General features: G+C 44.8%; 1 protein-coding gene across 2 annotated transcripts in view; it reads left to right on the top strand.

Moving 5' to 3' along the window:
• rbms3 (RNA binding motif, single stranded interacting protein) overlaps positions 1-15,080 on the top strand; it is a 171,741-nt gene that overhangs the window by 55,829 nt on the left and 100,832 nt on the right. For both annotated transcript variants that reach the window (XM_052072594.1, XM_052072592.1), the window contains exon 4: positions 9,510-9,601. In XM_052072594.1, the coding sequence (XP_051928554.1) occupies positions 9,510-9,601 (92 nt within the window). The remainder of the gene's footprint in view (positions 1-9,509; positions 9,602-15,080) is intronic.

Genomic DNA, 15,080 nt, shown 5'->3' with positions numbered 1-15,080 from the left:
AGGTCTCGGGACATACTATTTGTGATTTCTTTAATACAATCAGTACTCTCTATATTCAGACCCTTCTTTACTTTAGGACGGGGGGGAGGGGGGGGGGCGGAAAAAAATACGTAAGACGTACCGTATTTTCCGTACTAAAACTTCCTTGGCACTGAACAGGTTTTCACCTGAATCATGATTATCCATCTCACAAAGACATTTTGGACAAATCAAATGGTCCATCGTCGGTGATGCTCCGAACTATTTTTTTTTCAAAGCATTTAATGTTGAAAATGTTAAAGATGCCAGAGTAGGAAAAAAAATCGTGCGACATTTCATATCCTGTTGTCATTATGGAAAAGTCTCTTAGTAATTTTTCCCCATTAAAATTCTTTTTTAAAGGATCTGGTGTGACCTCCCCCCTATTCTGGAAGAAATAAAACAAGTGATTTGGCGTTTACAGGCTAGAAAATGACTGAGGGAGAGAAAAAGGAACCCATTGTAAGAAACCCGAACGGCTCATTTGCCAGAAGCGGTTCTTGAAAAGGCGGCAGTGTTTGAAATAAAGCAGGGCAGACCAAATGGAGACATTTTATTTTCCTCGCTAGGGCCTGGAGACGGAGGAAATGACCTCAACCCTTTAAAGGAACCTCCGCTTCCCTCTCCGCTCTCTGTGAGATAAAGCTCGGAGAAAATTCGACGGCCTGACTGATGCGCCGCGACATTGGCCCGTTGCACTGAATTGTGGGGAAACCGATGAGACGTGGAGTCTCTTGAGGCGTTTTTTGACAATAGTCAGTTGTTCACATTTTTTTTTCATTTTTTTTTATGCCAATCCTTTTCAGTCAGCAGCATTTACACAAAACGAAAACTTACCTTGCAAATCTGCAGAAATATCCACCAGTCATTTTGTTTGTTTGCCGATGTACGTTGCAGTGATGAATTTTGAGTCGTCTTTTTTTTTTTTGCTGCACATGGAGCAGTTTTATGACACGATTTAAAGGCCTGTCAAATGCTTGACCAGTACAGAGCAAAACATCACTTCCGCTTACCACGGACCCATCTAATGGAGAAATATAGGCAATGGATGTTCTATTAAAAAAATAAATAAATACAAGGAGATTTATTGCTGCATCGGTGGCCGAGTGGAGACTGTGAGCATAGGACTATTGATGAATGAGATGGGCCCCTCGAGAAGAGCCTGTTTGGTGTGGGCTTTTTTTTTTTTGAGGAGTGGGGGTGGGGGGTAGGATGACTGCTAAGAAAGCTTTCTGCATGCATTATTGGTTTCTCATTAGAGGGCTGAGATATCAACATTTGTCTGTGTTGTACACTGTGCAGGTGCAATTACGGACTCGCTTTGCTCGCCCCTCTGCCCTTTGAAAGTGAATTATGTACCTGGAGGAATTTTGTTTAAAGTTAGAACCAAAACTGACTTCTTTTTTTAATTTTTTTTTTAAATCATCTAGTATGAGACTACAATTAAAGAATAATCCCACTGAGGCTGACATTAAATTTCAGTCGACAGTGGGGAAATAGAGGGAGGTCACAATTGCATTTGGATAACTGAAAAAGTTTTTATTTTACTGTTCGCTACAGTGCATCAATGTTTTTAGTATTTGCTATGTTATCTGTTGCTTAAATTTAGCATAAGGAGAAACCAAGGAACATGTGCAAATCTCCAATAAATCAGTTTCTGCTTCCGCCACAACAAGAACCGTGTGTCTCTCACGCGCCTAATTTTAAGAGGAGCTGTTTCGACTGCGTCCACGCTCACAGCGGCGCAAACTACCCATATATACGGCAGGTTCAATGGAGACACAAACTGTCTCCGTAACACAATGTGATCTTCTCCAATTGTGCATTTCTACTACGAAGCGCTTTACTTTAAATAACTTAAACGAAATAAATGAAAGTATGTTGTTTATAGACACAAGTAGACCCACTGTGTTTCGTTTTGTTTTTTCCGCATAGCAGAAAGTGTCAGGATTGTCAGGAGAAAAGAGAGGGGCAGTGAATGCTTGTGTTCCTGCTTATGTTTGCGTATTAACGATTGTAATTAGCAAATGCACAGGGATAATCACATTGATTTGGACAGATTCCGTATGCAAAACCTCAGTGGATAACACCCGCAGCCTTTGTTAGCTAATCACACAAAACACACAATCCCTTTTTCTCAGTGCCACGCCCCCTCCACTCCCCCCCCCCCCCACTGCTTCCTTGCTTCCTCAGTAAATTGGCCTCTCGCCAAGGAGGCGTCGGATTGTCCAGGTTTGTCGTAAATGGAAGCAAATCGCGCCATCGGGTCTACATTCCTTTCGCTCTGACCTTCCGCTTCCTGCGCTCGTTTGCATGCAATGTGGGATGTTCTCGTGTGTGTATAAAGGTCATGGCGAGGCGACATACATCCGTCGCAGAATCTCCGCTCAAAATAGAAATCGGTTTCCCAAGGTGTTTGTCTCTAACAGATTCGTTATTTATTTATTTTTCATTGCGGCTGGCACGCCGCCAATTCAAGACCTGACCTGACGAGATCCCGGACCACACCCCACACCCAACCCCCGAGGAATGATCATTTTGCTGATTAGCTGAGATCTCCCTCCCAAAAAAAAAAAATAGTTCTTGTGAGCTGAGGTCGGCCAAAGCTGCTTCTTGTGAATTACAAACACACACTCACCCAGAGACATCCGTACAAATGAATAGGGCACTTTTTATTGATACACATTTGAATGTTTGCTCTGTCTCGAGATTTTATCCATGTTCCCAGGGCCCCTGCTGGATTCCATTGATCCATCGTTGCTCAAATATTTAGCTTGCTCCCTCACCTTGCGCCGAAGCTTTCAAGCCCGGACCCGATGTGATTGCCGTTCTTATTACAAACCTCGCGTGTATAAATGTGGTGACACCGTAAATGGCAGAATGAATTTTAATGTTATTTGTAGACGTACGCTGTTCGGACAGCTTCCGCTCTTGTGGGAATATATACCGTATTTTCCACACCTAAAGGCGCTCTGGATTATGAGGTGCACCTACAATGAATGGCCTATTTTGTCTTTTTTTTCATATATTGGACTCACCGCATTATAAGACGCATTCTACAATGCATCAACTGGATGGAGCTACGCTCAAGGAAACGCCAGAACGATCAGATGTCAGTAAAACTTTTTGAATAAAGGTTAATGTTGAACTCTTGCAGCTGCTCTATTTCCGTGTTCAACTGCGTAACCGATCGCCTTAAGGTTGAACTCTGCGTTGTCAGCATGTCTCGAGCAAGGAGCCATTTTGGGGTCGAAATATTACCGTAATGATCATACACAAGTCGCATCGGATTTTAAGGCGCGCTGTGAGCTTTTAAGAAAACGTGCCTTCTAGTGCGGAAAATACGGTATATATTTTTTTTTCCACAAATTTTGAATGCGTCTGTGGGGATTTTTTTGACCCCTCATCCAAAATAGTTTGTGAGAAGTCACTGACGCTGTTTGGTGTCATTCTTTCGCATAAAACTCATCCTTTATGGACCTTGCTTTGTTTTTCTGAGCACAGACATGCCGAAACAGAAATTCCTTACATTCCGTTCTGTAATCGTATGAACATAGTACATAGGCGCCTCATTCTGCCAACAGATAACAATAATTTAGTCAATTAATATGCCGCACGACGAGTTTCCCCTGGTCAACTTGTCCCCCGACCCGTGGCATTTTGCTCTCTGCCGAGGTTGAGTGCAGCTCTTGGATAAGGACACTCCTACACCTGCTAGAAAACATGCCAAGAAATACAGTATATTTCAGCGAATGGGCTTCCTGCCTCGGGAAATGAATGCCTTGTTCATAAATCCATGTTGCGCGCTTGATGAGTTAATTGCTCAAACCGCTATTACATTGTCATATACAAAGGAACTGCCTGTGAGATTTATTTTGTTGCTCATTGTTATCGACTCCATTCACAAGACGGATCAGATGGTGACTCCGAACAAGTACACGAGGGGATGTTTGTCGAGAGTAGTTTTAATAATAGCTAGCTAGAATAATAAGTCAAAATTAGCATTTTGCGCATCAGTTAACCACACTGAACAGCAAAACTGAGAAATACAAATCTGTATCTCAACTAAACGTGATAAGTAGCAGGTCGAGGAAAGTTGGGTGCAACTTATGCTACAGAGCAAGCTAGCTACCAATGAGGCTAGGCTGGGTGGTTCACGATTGCAGCTACTGCGTGGGTGATCGAGTACACTAGTCACAGACGTCTGCCTGGAACTGCGTTAAAGCAGCCTTGTCACATGTACATCGTCCGCAAGGGGAGAGCCTGCGGTTTACATGACATTGTCATGCACAAAGTTTATTTCAGCCAGTTTATTTTTGTTTCCGCAACATCTAGCATGGCATATTCATGCGTGCTGTGCTCAGAACTCCCTGATTTTGATGCAAACGCCACAAGGGTTAGCCGGGGAAATTCTACTTCCACCCCACAACCGCGCAAACGCCCTGTTTTTGCCCAATCCTACGTGTGCAGTGTCTCACAAAATACTGTGCTTTATGCTAGACTTGCGCTCGTCACCGAAATAGGTCTTCCATGAATCGAAGGACTCATATTTCAGTGTTGTCATCCATATTTGGGTGTTGATTACCCCATTTATCTTCCTTATTAACCAAATGGGTATTAAAAGATGCCAAACTCAATTATTTTCATTGATGATGAATCACTCACGTCAGTTGTCCAACTCGTCCTGAAGGACGTAAACAATTGCTGTGCTCGTGCTGCATACCATCATAACGCTATATGCCGTTTATTTGGTTCATTATTCATACCTTGGGGGGCGGGGGTATTATTCTATTGTACCCTGTGCAAAATGGGGTCATTAGTGATGAATATGAGAATGTGAAAAATGGAGAACTCTGCCGGAAAAATGGTGGCGAATATGGAATGTAGGAACGCCAAACAATCCAGACGATTAGCAGATAAAGAATGGTGGAATTCCCCCCCCCCCCACCCCCACCGCTGAGGTAATTAAGGATTTGCATAATTTGATAGCGACTGCATGAATGTTGCATGGCCAATTGATTCATCGATACATGCGTCCTAATGACGCTCTTATCTCAGGTCTCCAAGGAGGACGTTTATGCATTATGCGACCTTTCTATCACTGTCGACCCCTTCCAGGGGGTGATGTCCAAAAGTGACCACCCCCCCACGCCAATGTGTCATTCACACACAAACACGACACGCTCACAGCGGAACGGCACCGCTTTCAGTCTCCCGAAGAAGAGAAGCGCCGTCCGCTAGTAACTGATTGACGATAGTCCCTTTTATCTTGACAGGCTCCGTCTTGGAGCCAGACCAGGAAATATGATATGACAGCTCGTTCCCCCTTACTCCTTCAAGAAGACTGCCTATATATATATGTGTGTGTGTGTGTGTGTGTGTCTGTGTGTGTGTGTGTGTTATCCTGCCTGTGCGCTTGTGTCAATACATTTTAGGAGCTTTATTCGTGCCTTTGCGTGCTCGTTTCAGCAGAAAACAAGCATGCAGTCAGTCAGCTTTTAAGTGACAGGTACAAAGTTGATGCTTGTGTTACTACAGAAGCTGAGTTCACAGGGGGTGCTGCAGCAGCACCACCACCCCCCCTCCCCAGCCCCCCACCTGCATTCCCCTTTGTGCGAGTAACTTTAGAAGGCCCGCCGTGAACACTGCCGCAGAACAGATTGTGCCTGGCTTGATTTCCTCCGCTTTTTTTTCTTCTTCAAGGGTATTCCGTGCCGACATCGGGGTGTTTTTGTATTGGTGTAAAATGGTTTGCTCCCATTGGAACGGGCTCTGCAAAATCAGACTCAGAGGCTCGCTGGCTAATTGTTAGCCTTAAATATCTCTTCATTTGATTATATTAAGTCTAAATAATGGGCGGCAGTGCAGAGGTACCGGGTTCGATTCCAGCTCCGCCCTCCCTGTGTGGAGTTTGCATGTTCTCCCCGGGCCCGCGTGGGTTTTCTCCGGGTGCTCCGGTTTCCTCCTACATTCCAAAAACATGCGTGGCAGGCTGATTGAACACTCTAAATTGTCACTGGGTGTGAGTGTGAGTGCGAATGGTTGTTCGTTTCTGTGTGCCCTGCGATTGGCTGGCAACCGATTCAGGGTGTCCCCCGCCTACAGCCCGAAGACAGCTGGGATAGGCTCCAGCACCCCCCGCGACCCTAGTGAGGATCAAGCGGTTCGGAAGATGATAAAGTCTAAATAATTATCAATGGATTTATAAGAAGGGTGGGCCCAGTGGTCCAGTGGTTAGCTCGTCGACCGCACAATGCAGAAGTACCGGGATCAATCCCAGCTCCAGCCTCCACGTGTGGTGTTGGAATGTTCTCCCCGGGCCTGCGTGGGTTTTCTCCAGGTACTCTGGTTTCCTTCCACATTCCAAAAAAATGAATGGCAGGCTCATTGAACATTCAAATTGTCCCTAGGTGTGATTGTGAGCGTGGATGGTTGTTCGTCTCTATGTGCCCTGCGATTGGCTGCCAACTGCAACTTCTACATTTACTTCTACATCAGCCGTGACAGTCGTCAAGCCAGATGCATTTATATAGCCCTGATTTGTTTCAAGATAGTATAAGGACACAATCAGAGCTATTGAATTTAAATACCCCAATCTATGAAAATTGAAATGAATAATTCGCAATCAGACTTGCAGTCCTTTAAAATAATTTCAAAAAAGATTTGAATGTTAAAATCGTGAACTCGAAAGAGCCATGATTTCAATTATGATTGTCCAAAGGGCTCTTTCTTAAAACCACAAGTAGAGAGTGGATACCTGTACCTGCTGTGTTCTCACATCCAACGTTGTCCATAAATAGTTTGGAGCCTCAAGATCACACATTTCACAGATCGTACGCCTATGAGTTACCAGAGCGGTACGTGGGAGGAGCCAAATGCTTTAATTCCTGGAGGCAGGTTGCTGTCAATTCAGTCTTTTGCACTTGATTCAGCTGACCCCTGGAAAATCCCTTTAACTGCCTTTCATTCGCACACACACACACACACACACACTCACACACACTCTTGCATTCATTCATGGTTTGCCCACATTTAGGTCAGCATTCTCTAAAACACTCCTAAAAGTTTGATAAATGTGGTGGTTGGGGTGAATATGAAATGGAGAATCAGAGGCTTCCACAGGCGGCTTGCCCTCCCCCCTGTCTGGATCTTCAGTCGTAAATTCTAAAATGTTGGATTCCGAGATGGGGAATATATTGACACGTTTCACATGCGCAATTTTGTAACGTCTGTGTGTACTTTTTGTCGTCATGAGTTTGGGTCAAGACCCCCCCACCACCCCACTTCACATTTTTCCCCTTGTTGCATAGCCCTGCTCCACGTTATCAGCATATTATGTAATATTCCTCCCTTTATTTGAAACGAACCGGTTTTCATATTTCATCAGTGCATTATTTTGACACTTGATGCCGGCAAAAACAAAATCCATTCCAATTTGGAGGACCTCATGGTGTTTTACTTCGGAGCTTCTCTATGATGCATATCAATTAATATTCATTTTATTTAAAAATAAAAGTCATTAATTAAATGGTAATTTATTACGAGTGTATGATTTATTTAAAAAAAAAAAAGTGTCACATTCAAGCACCCACTCGTACATGCAGTTACTTGACAGAATGTTCTCCGGAGCATCACTAAATCATTTTCGGGCTTTTGATTTTTCAGAGACCGTGAATCTGGCTGGCCCGCATCGCGCCGCTCAACACACAGCATATTAACACGACCCCATTTCACAGCCTCCATAATCCTCTCCACAGTAACAAATATCTCAAAGGTTGACGGCCCACCAGAGTCGCTGCCATTTTTCCTCCAGCCGATGCTGTAATTTTTCTTACACACACACATATAAACTCACATTTATATTTCTCGCAAATATCGTAATTCTGTCCATCCACACCTCAACCCCCCCTTCCCCAAGCTCCCTTCTTTCTCACTCTGTATTTCTTCTCTTTCCCTCTCTCACTCATATTTTCCCCGACATGAACAGCCAGAGCCCATCTGGAAATTCATCACACAGAGGAAAGCTGAGGGAATGAAACCCATGGCTGTGATTTATGAGTTATTGAGATCGCCACGTTCTCCGGGATGTATCGGGGGGGTGTCACGTCTGTGTTAATTAAAATTTGGTGGCGGATTAAAAGCGGTCAATGGTGCCCTCTGATCCACTGTTTCAGAAAGAAAGTGTAATTATGAAAGGATAACGGGTGTGAGGCGGGGTGCAGGGTTTTGCCACCTCGGTTACCCCAGTGTTGTGACATGATCACAAGGTCATGCGTCTACAATACACACACACACACACACACACACACTGTATTTTACGGACTATAAATTGCAGTTTCTTTGCGTAGTTTGGCCGGGTGTGCGACCTACACTGTGGAGCACAGGTGCCCAATACGTCGATCGCGATCGATCGGTAGCTCGCGATTGACTTATCCCAAGTCGATCGCGAGGTGTGTAGAGGGAAAAAAATCCAAAATATTTGTGTCCGTCTGCGTGCAAATATGAGACTTTTTTTTTGTGTTAGTACAAACTGCACCCCTGAGCATCCTATCAGTCTCACTGACCCAAAAATTATTTTTTTAAAAATTTAATTAAATATAAAAGCCAAGCCGGCGGCCCAGTGATGAGTGGTTCGCTTCACAGTGCAGAGGTAGTGGGTTCGATCCCGGTTCCGGCCTCCCTGTGTATACTTTGCATGTTCTCCCTGGGCCCGCGTGGCTTTTCTCCGGGTACTCCGGTTTCCTCCCGCATTCCATTAACATGCATAGCAGGCTGATTGAACACTCAAAAATTGTCCCTAGGTGTGAGTGTGAGCATAACTGGTTGTTCGTCTCTGTGTGCCCTGCGATCGGGTGGCAACCGGTCCAGAGTGTCTACTGTCTGAAGGCGGCTGGGATAGGCTCCAGACCCCCCCCCCCCCCCCCCCCCCGCGACCCTTGTGAGAATAAAGCAGATCGCAAAATGGATGGATGGATTAAAAGAGGTCACATACTGTATGTAGAAAGAAATCTACGCACACGCGTGTATATTCTGTCGCAAGTGCTTCGCAGTCCTCATTTGAAGCTCTTACTTATGGGTTCAATGAGTCTATACAATGAGGAACAAGCAAACCAAAATGCCCACATTTGCGTTCGACTCATCGTGGACTTTGCCCCCGCGGCTGTTCGCGAGCGCAAGACTGATGCGCGTGTTCTGCGCGGAGGTTGAGATGGGCAGAGTTTGTTATTAGAAAAGCGCTCATCCGTGCCTCTAATTAAGATGCATAGCATCCCCCTGAACGTCAGTGCTGCTAATTATCAAACAATGTAGTGCTCACCAGATATAAGAACTGGCAGCCTCTGTAGTCATGTTACTAACCTATTACTGCTGCAATTACCAAGCGTCTGTCATTCTCCTTGTTCGCCATGAATTTTTTCTCCCCATTTACTAATGCCGGTCTTTATTTTCTCCCTCTTTTACATTTCTTTCTCTCTCTCTCTCCCTTTCTCCAGGCTATGGCTTTGTTGATTTTGACAGCCCAGCTGCGGCGCAGAAAGCCGTGTCGTCTCTCAAAGCCACCGGGGTGCAGGCGCAAATGGCCAAGGTAGGCTCCCTTTCCACTTCCTCGTGTGTTATCGGTGGCCTTTTGTCGCACACGCCTTCTTCCACTTGTTTCACGCCACACACTCAAGACACATTGCCAGCGACACACCAGTGAGAGATGGGGGGGGGGGGTTTATTCAGTTTGAATTTACACACAACAGGATTGGATTTTTGTTTGTTTGTTGGAGAGGTAAATGCGCCTTGCTGCTTTTATTTCCGCAGTCCACCGCCGATGACGGTGTGAACCCCCCCGGCGCTCGCATATTTATGCGTGGATCTCGTTAAACGTGGGCTTGACAAGTGGCTAATTATATTGTCTGGGATGTTGAGCTTTGGTGATGCTCCTACATAGGAAGAAAAATGGCGGCGAAGCGTTCGTACTATTTTCACTTGAGTTGCATTTGTTTAGAGTGAGCGCGCGGGTCATTTTGAACCGCGAGTCTGTGGAATGTTTGAACCGGCCTCAAAATGAAACCGCGGGAAAATGGCGACATTTTGTGAAGCAAGCAGATGATCCGTCAATGGTCATAAGCGATTCATATTTCACAATTTGCATCATCTAAAATTATTGCCTTTTAAGACTGAAGGAGAAATCAGCCGAGGCAAACGCGCAGCACGGCCGCCTCTCGTCTTTGAGAGCCTGCACAAGCTAAATCAAGCTTTTATTTATTTTTTTCCTTCTTTTTCGGGGCGTCTGAGAGTCCCAATGTCGGTCGCTCTACGGCAATGAATATGGTGATGGCTGGGAGTGATTTTTCTTACCGGAGATGTGGATGTTTTTTTTTTTTTTTTAAATCGGATCCCGAAATCCTCAGCCACCTCCTTACGGAAAGTCAAAGACACGCTGATGAGATGGAGAATGGCGACGGCGCAACCGCAGATGACAGACTTGATGATAACGATGAGGGTGGCAATTATTTTGATCAAATGGGATGAGAGCTGACAGCAGGAGATGATCTTCTCTGCTGAAAGCTCAGGTGTGCCATTTCTCAAATGCATCGTTTGGCTCTTCCTTTCTCCCCACCGGTGTCCTTCTTCTAATATTTATAAGAGTCCGTTCCATCTGGAATACTGATAGGATGCCTTGCTCTTTACCTTTTAAGAGCGTCATTTGCCTCGCTGTCCATATTTTCAGGGTAGAGGTCCTTTGGCCCAACGCAACACTCTTGTCCATTTTAAGAACACGTGTTGTGTTCACACAAACGATCCGTGTTACAGCACTCTGCTTTTATCACACTTGCGAGAGACATTAAGGCGTAGTTGGCTTTTATAGACTCCACATCTCTCGAATGCCTCTGCCGGGCTATCATTCGGCAGCCCCTTCTCTTCTCCACCACTGTTATTTATTTTATAGTATTTAAAAATATCGATATTTTCTCCGATGAACGGAAGCTAATTTGTATTCACATCCATCATTCCTTCAGCTCGTATGTATTAGTTGAGTCCAATATATTTACATAAGCAGGCCACCGTAGAGCTAGCCTAGCCTCCCTCTGTGGCTAACGATAGCGGGCTAATGTGGCTAACGTCCTTGTACAGAATTACTTTTCATTAAATCACAATATATACACCCCCCCCCCACACACACACATTTCAAATCGCAACAAAAGTTATTGCGGCGGGGCCGCGCACAAAAAAATAGCACAGCGACCTCGGCTCACTTAGCGTCCGTCGCGTCACTCGGCGTGCATCGGTCCGCAGTCTGTAAATTCACCATCACGCCTGTTCCTAACCTGATTTCAAATCAGCAGATTTACTCTTGAATCTGAGTTAATTTTCTGAGTTTTTAATCATGCGGTGTGCAAGGAGGAGTGATTAGCATTAGCACTTTGTTTCTGGCAAATCAGCCGTGATTACTTTTCCCCCCTACATTGACTGTATTCATTCACTACCCTCACTGCGGCTGTGCGAAGCGCACCGTGAAGCTGACTTTAACTCCGAGGCTATTAATCGTACAATTTGACGCCGAACCCTTCTCGGATAGCTTGCCACCGCGGCTTTGCGCATGCCAAATGAAACAAGAAAGTTTGTGCCACTTGTTCTCGAGATACTCCCAGCGATACCATTTGTATTGAGATGGATATTTCTTGGAAATCAGACACAACAAGGTTTTGAGAGGAGGCGCATTGAGACAGATGAGAGAGCGGAGCAAAAGGAGCAAGAAAACAATAAAGGCATAACAACGGTATATGACAACAATAACATAACAGCGGTTGAATTTAATCGACTGTGTTTGTGGACTAGGAAGGCCGTGTCATATATCGGCAAAGTACACATATAACAATAATAATAATACATTTGTTTTGAAAGCTCTTTTCACAGTACTCGGACACTCTACCGACACAGGTGTCAAACACGAGGCCCGGGGGCCCGATCTGGCCCGCCACATCATCTTATGTGGCCCGCGAAAGCAAGTCAAACATGTCAACTTTTACCATGATTGCGAAAATCTGGACCAAAATTTCAACTTGTCATATGTAATAAATAAGAGAGCGATTGTTAGTATTTTCTTGTTACCAAATCCCTCATTACCGTAACTTAAACAATCGTACAATTCACCTTTATTCTTGGCTTCTTTAAATGCTTTCACAGTCATAATGGCCCTCCAAGGAAAACGGTCACTTCAACGTGGCCCGCGACAAAAATTATTTTGACACCTCTGCTTGACAACAAGAATTAAAAGATAGGGGATGAAAAAAAATATATATAGACCGTTTAAAACAAGAATACACACACATTTTTAAAACTCAGATATGTCAAAAAAGGTCAAACAAAGCAAGAAATGTGTAACAAAGACTGAAAGATGTAATAAAACATTGCGGACAGGTAAAAAAATGGTTAGAAGGATGGAAGGTCAGTACAGTTGTGGATGAGTTGAGGTAGAGAGCGCCGTCGGAAGTCGGAGAATAGTTGCACTAGTTTGTAGCCTACCGACTGGCTAAGTGCTTGTTGCTTCATCGTGCATTTCAAATTGCTCGACAACCCACTCGTGTCCCATTTTCTCACCTATATCTCTCCTCTGAAAAGTAAAAGCTAAAGAACAAATAAGAGCCACGGGCTTTGGGCTCATTAAGTGAAACCATCGCTGTAATCAATTTCTGCCCCCCCTGCTGCCCTAATTTTATTAAACTGCATTTACTCTTAAGAAGCCTTCTTTTAAACACAGCTGTGAAGGGACGAGAGATACAAATGGGGGGGGGGGAGGGGGGGGGACTTCGAGTGTGTCTTGATATGCAGCCCAACGGCCCGGATGTCACTCTCATCTTACTCCCCTTCGGAATTTGAAATACCAATGCACCAGAGATGAAACATTGCCCCGCTTTTGTCTTGCCCTCCCCTGGGGAACGGTGACAGGGAGAGGGAGGAGAAGAGCCATAATTAAGACCCCTAAAGGACACTTCCCCCCTGAGCCTCCCACTCCTGTCACTCACCTCACACAAGTCACCGATAAGAGCACTTAGCTTCTTTGGTGAGTTTGAGTGTCTCTTCTTCTGTAGCCGGAACAGAGAATGTTATGATGTGGATATGCTCATCCAACATGAATCCATTTTCATTCATTTAATAATGGATCTGAGCTCATGATGAAAACTAAGTACTTGATCTGGATCAGTCGGACACATGAGACCGCTAGCCGTTTGCAGCAGTTCCTGTTTTATTCACAGATAAAGGCATGTTGGTCACTATTTGCATATTCTAAAGTCACCTGGCGTTTTCTCCCCGCTATGTCATCTGTGTTATGTCTGGAATTTAGGTTAAGGCATCGTTACGCTGCCTTATCGCTGCCTTTATTGTGTTTTGACGAGTCCGAGCAACCCTCACTCCCATCCGGCGCACCTCACCCAAGGTTGCAAAAATAGGATACGCAATTTATGTAAAAAAAAAAATAGATATAGAACGAAAGGTTTAATTAAACGGTGAACAGTGTCAGCGATAACGGTCTCAGTCTCGCTTTTGCAGACGCAAAACCTGTCAACCCGCCACTCACCTCGCTCTCCACAGGCTGCCATTTTCCCCTTGAGCCAATCAGACTGAATTACGGCAAGGGCACCCTCAGTTGTGGTGTCTGTGTCAGAGAGGTAATTCCGTCTGACAGCTGCTTGCTTTCAGACAACAGCCAGTCTTCATGGAAATCATCCCGATTCTGCCGGAAGTTGCCTTCTGCTGATAGCATTTGAAATTAGACCAACGCTTCTCATCGTGGGCATTTTATTTGTTTTTGTAAGTACCTTTGCGGAACTGCAATTAACTAAAATATTTTTTTTATTTTATGATTATTATTTTTTTTTGTGGCTTATTTTGTCTTTTACCACAGTTAGGGAACATCATCGCTTGAATCAATGATTTTTTTTTCATAACAAAAATGAACTACAAAACAGATGTGTTTAATTACATAAAAAAATTATGTTAAAAAAAATAAGTATAAAAAAAGTGTTTTGCTCGTAAACTGCTAAGTAAATTTAATAGCATCTCTGTTATTGTGGACACAACCGCGGTCGTTATTGTGGTAGTATTTTCTTAATTGTTGTCATAAATATTGCAAAACACCAAGGGGTGTCTTTCAAGGGGTGAAATTGCACCGCGCACATGCGCAAAATGCATGTTCTGACTGATAGTGGGCAAAGAGCCTTCTTGCGATCATCAACACGCAGCGCCGTGAGCCACATGCTGCTTCGCTGAGCTTCAAGACAAAGAGGTGATCACGCGACGCAAACCCGTTTTGCTAAATTGACATTGCGGACACAAAGTGACGCGAATCGGGACCGACATAGTTCTCACAAGATCGTCACGAAAAATGTGTTTCCGTCTTAAAAACTCCCCTTGAAATTCCCACAATGTGATTCATGTTGGGCTTCGCTTTATTCCAGCAGCGGTTTTGTGAATTTTAGGAGGGAGGATGCGCGGTTTTGTCACCGTCCCTCATTAAAGTGGCCAATATATAACAGGACCGCTGAAGCTACAGGAAACGACATAAAGGCTCGCCCTGCCCTTCACTTCACATTACTGTGGGCAAATTATGCAAAAAGCATCATTAAAGCGCCTCAATAAAGTGATTCTGCAAATGTTTATGGGAACGCGGCGCTTGCTCCGTCCCATCGACGGCGAGTCACATGCTTTGCGGGGTTTAACGGCGTTCGCTCCCTCCCGTCTTTGTTTATTTGCACGTCCTTCCGCTTCGGGTCTTGTCCCTTTTGCTCTCAAGGGGGGGTGGACGGGGAATCTTTGCTGTCAATACGGCATTTATATTTGCCGGGGAAAGAATTCCCCCTGCGGGTGGGCTGTATTCAGTCAGCAGTCTTCACGTTATCCCCTTTTTAAAGGTTACTTCTCTGATGTGTACGCCGCATTAGGAGAATAAGAGCCCATAGTTTGACTCGACAGCGGTGTGACCTCTGGCTCGGAGCGCCGTTACAGATGGTTGCTGACAACATTGCTTGCGCGGGGGAGCCCGCTTGCCACCCTCAGGGCACATAGGCCTAATT

Source organism: Hippocampus zosterae, chromosome 7 (assembly GCF_025434085.1).
Source record: "Hippocampus zosterae strain Florida chromosome 7, ASM2543408v3, whole genome shotgun sequence".
Taxonomy (NCBI): Eukaryota; Metazoa; Chordata; class Actinopteri; order Syngnathiformes; family Syngnathidae; genus Hippocampus; species Hippocampus zosterae.
Note: the sequence above shows the minus strand (reverse complement) of the source record. Positions and strands in the feature narration are given on the sequence as shown.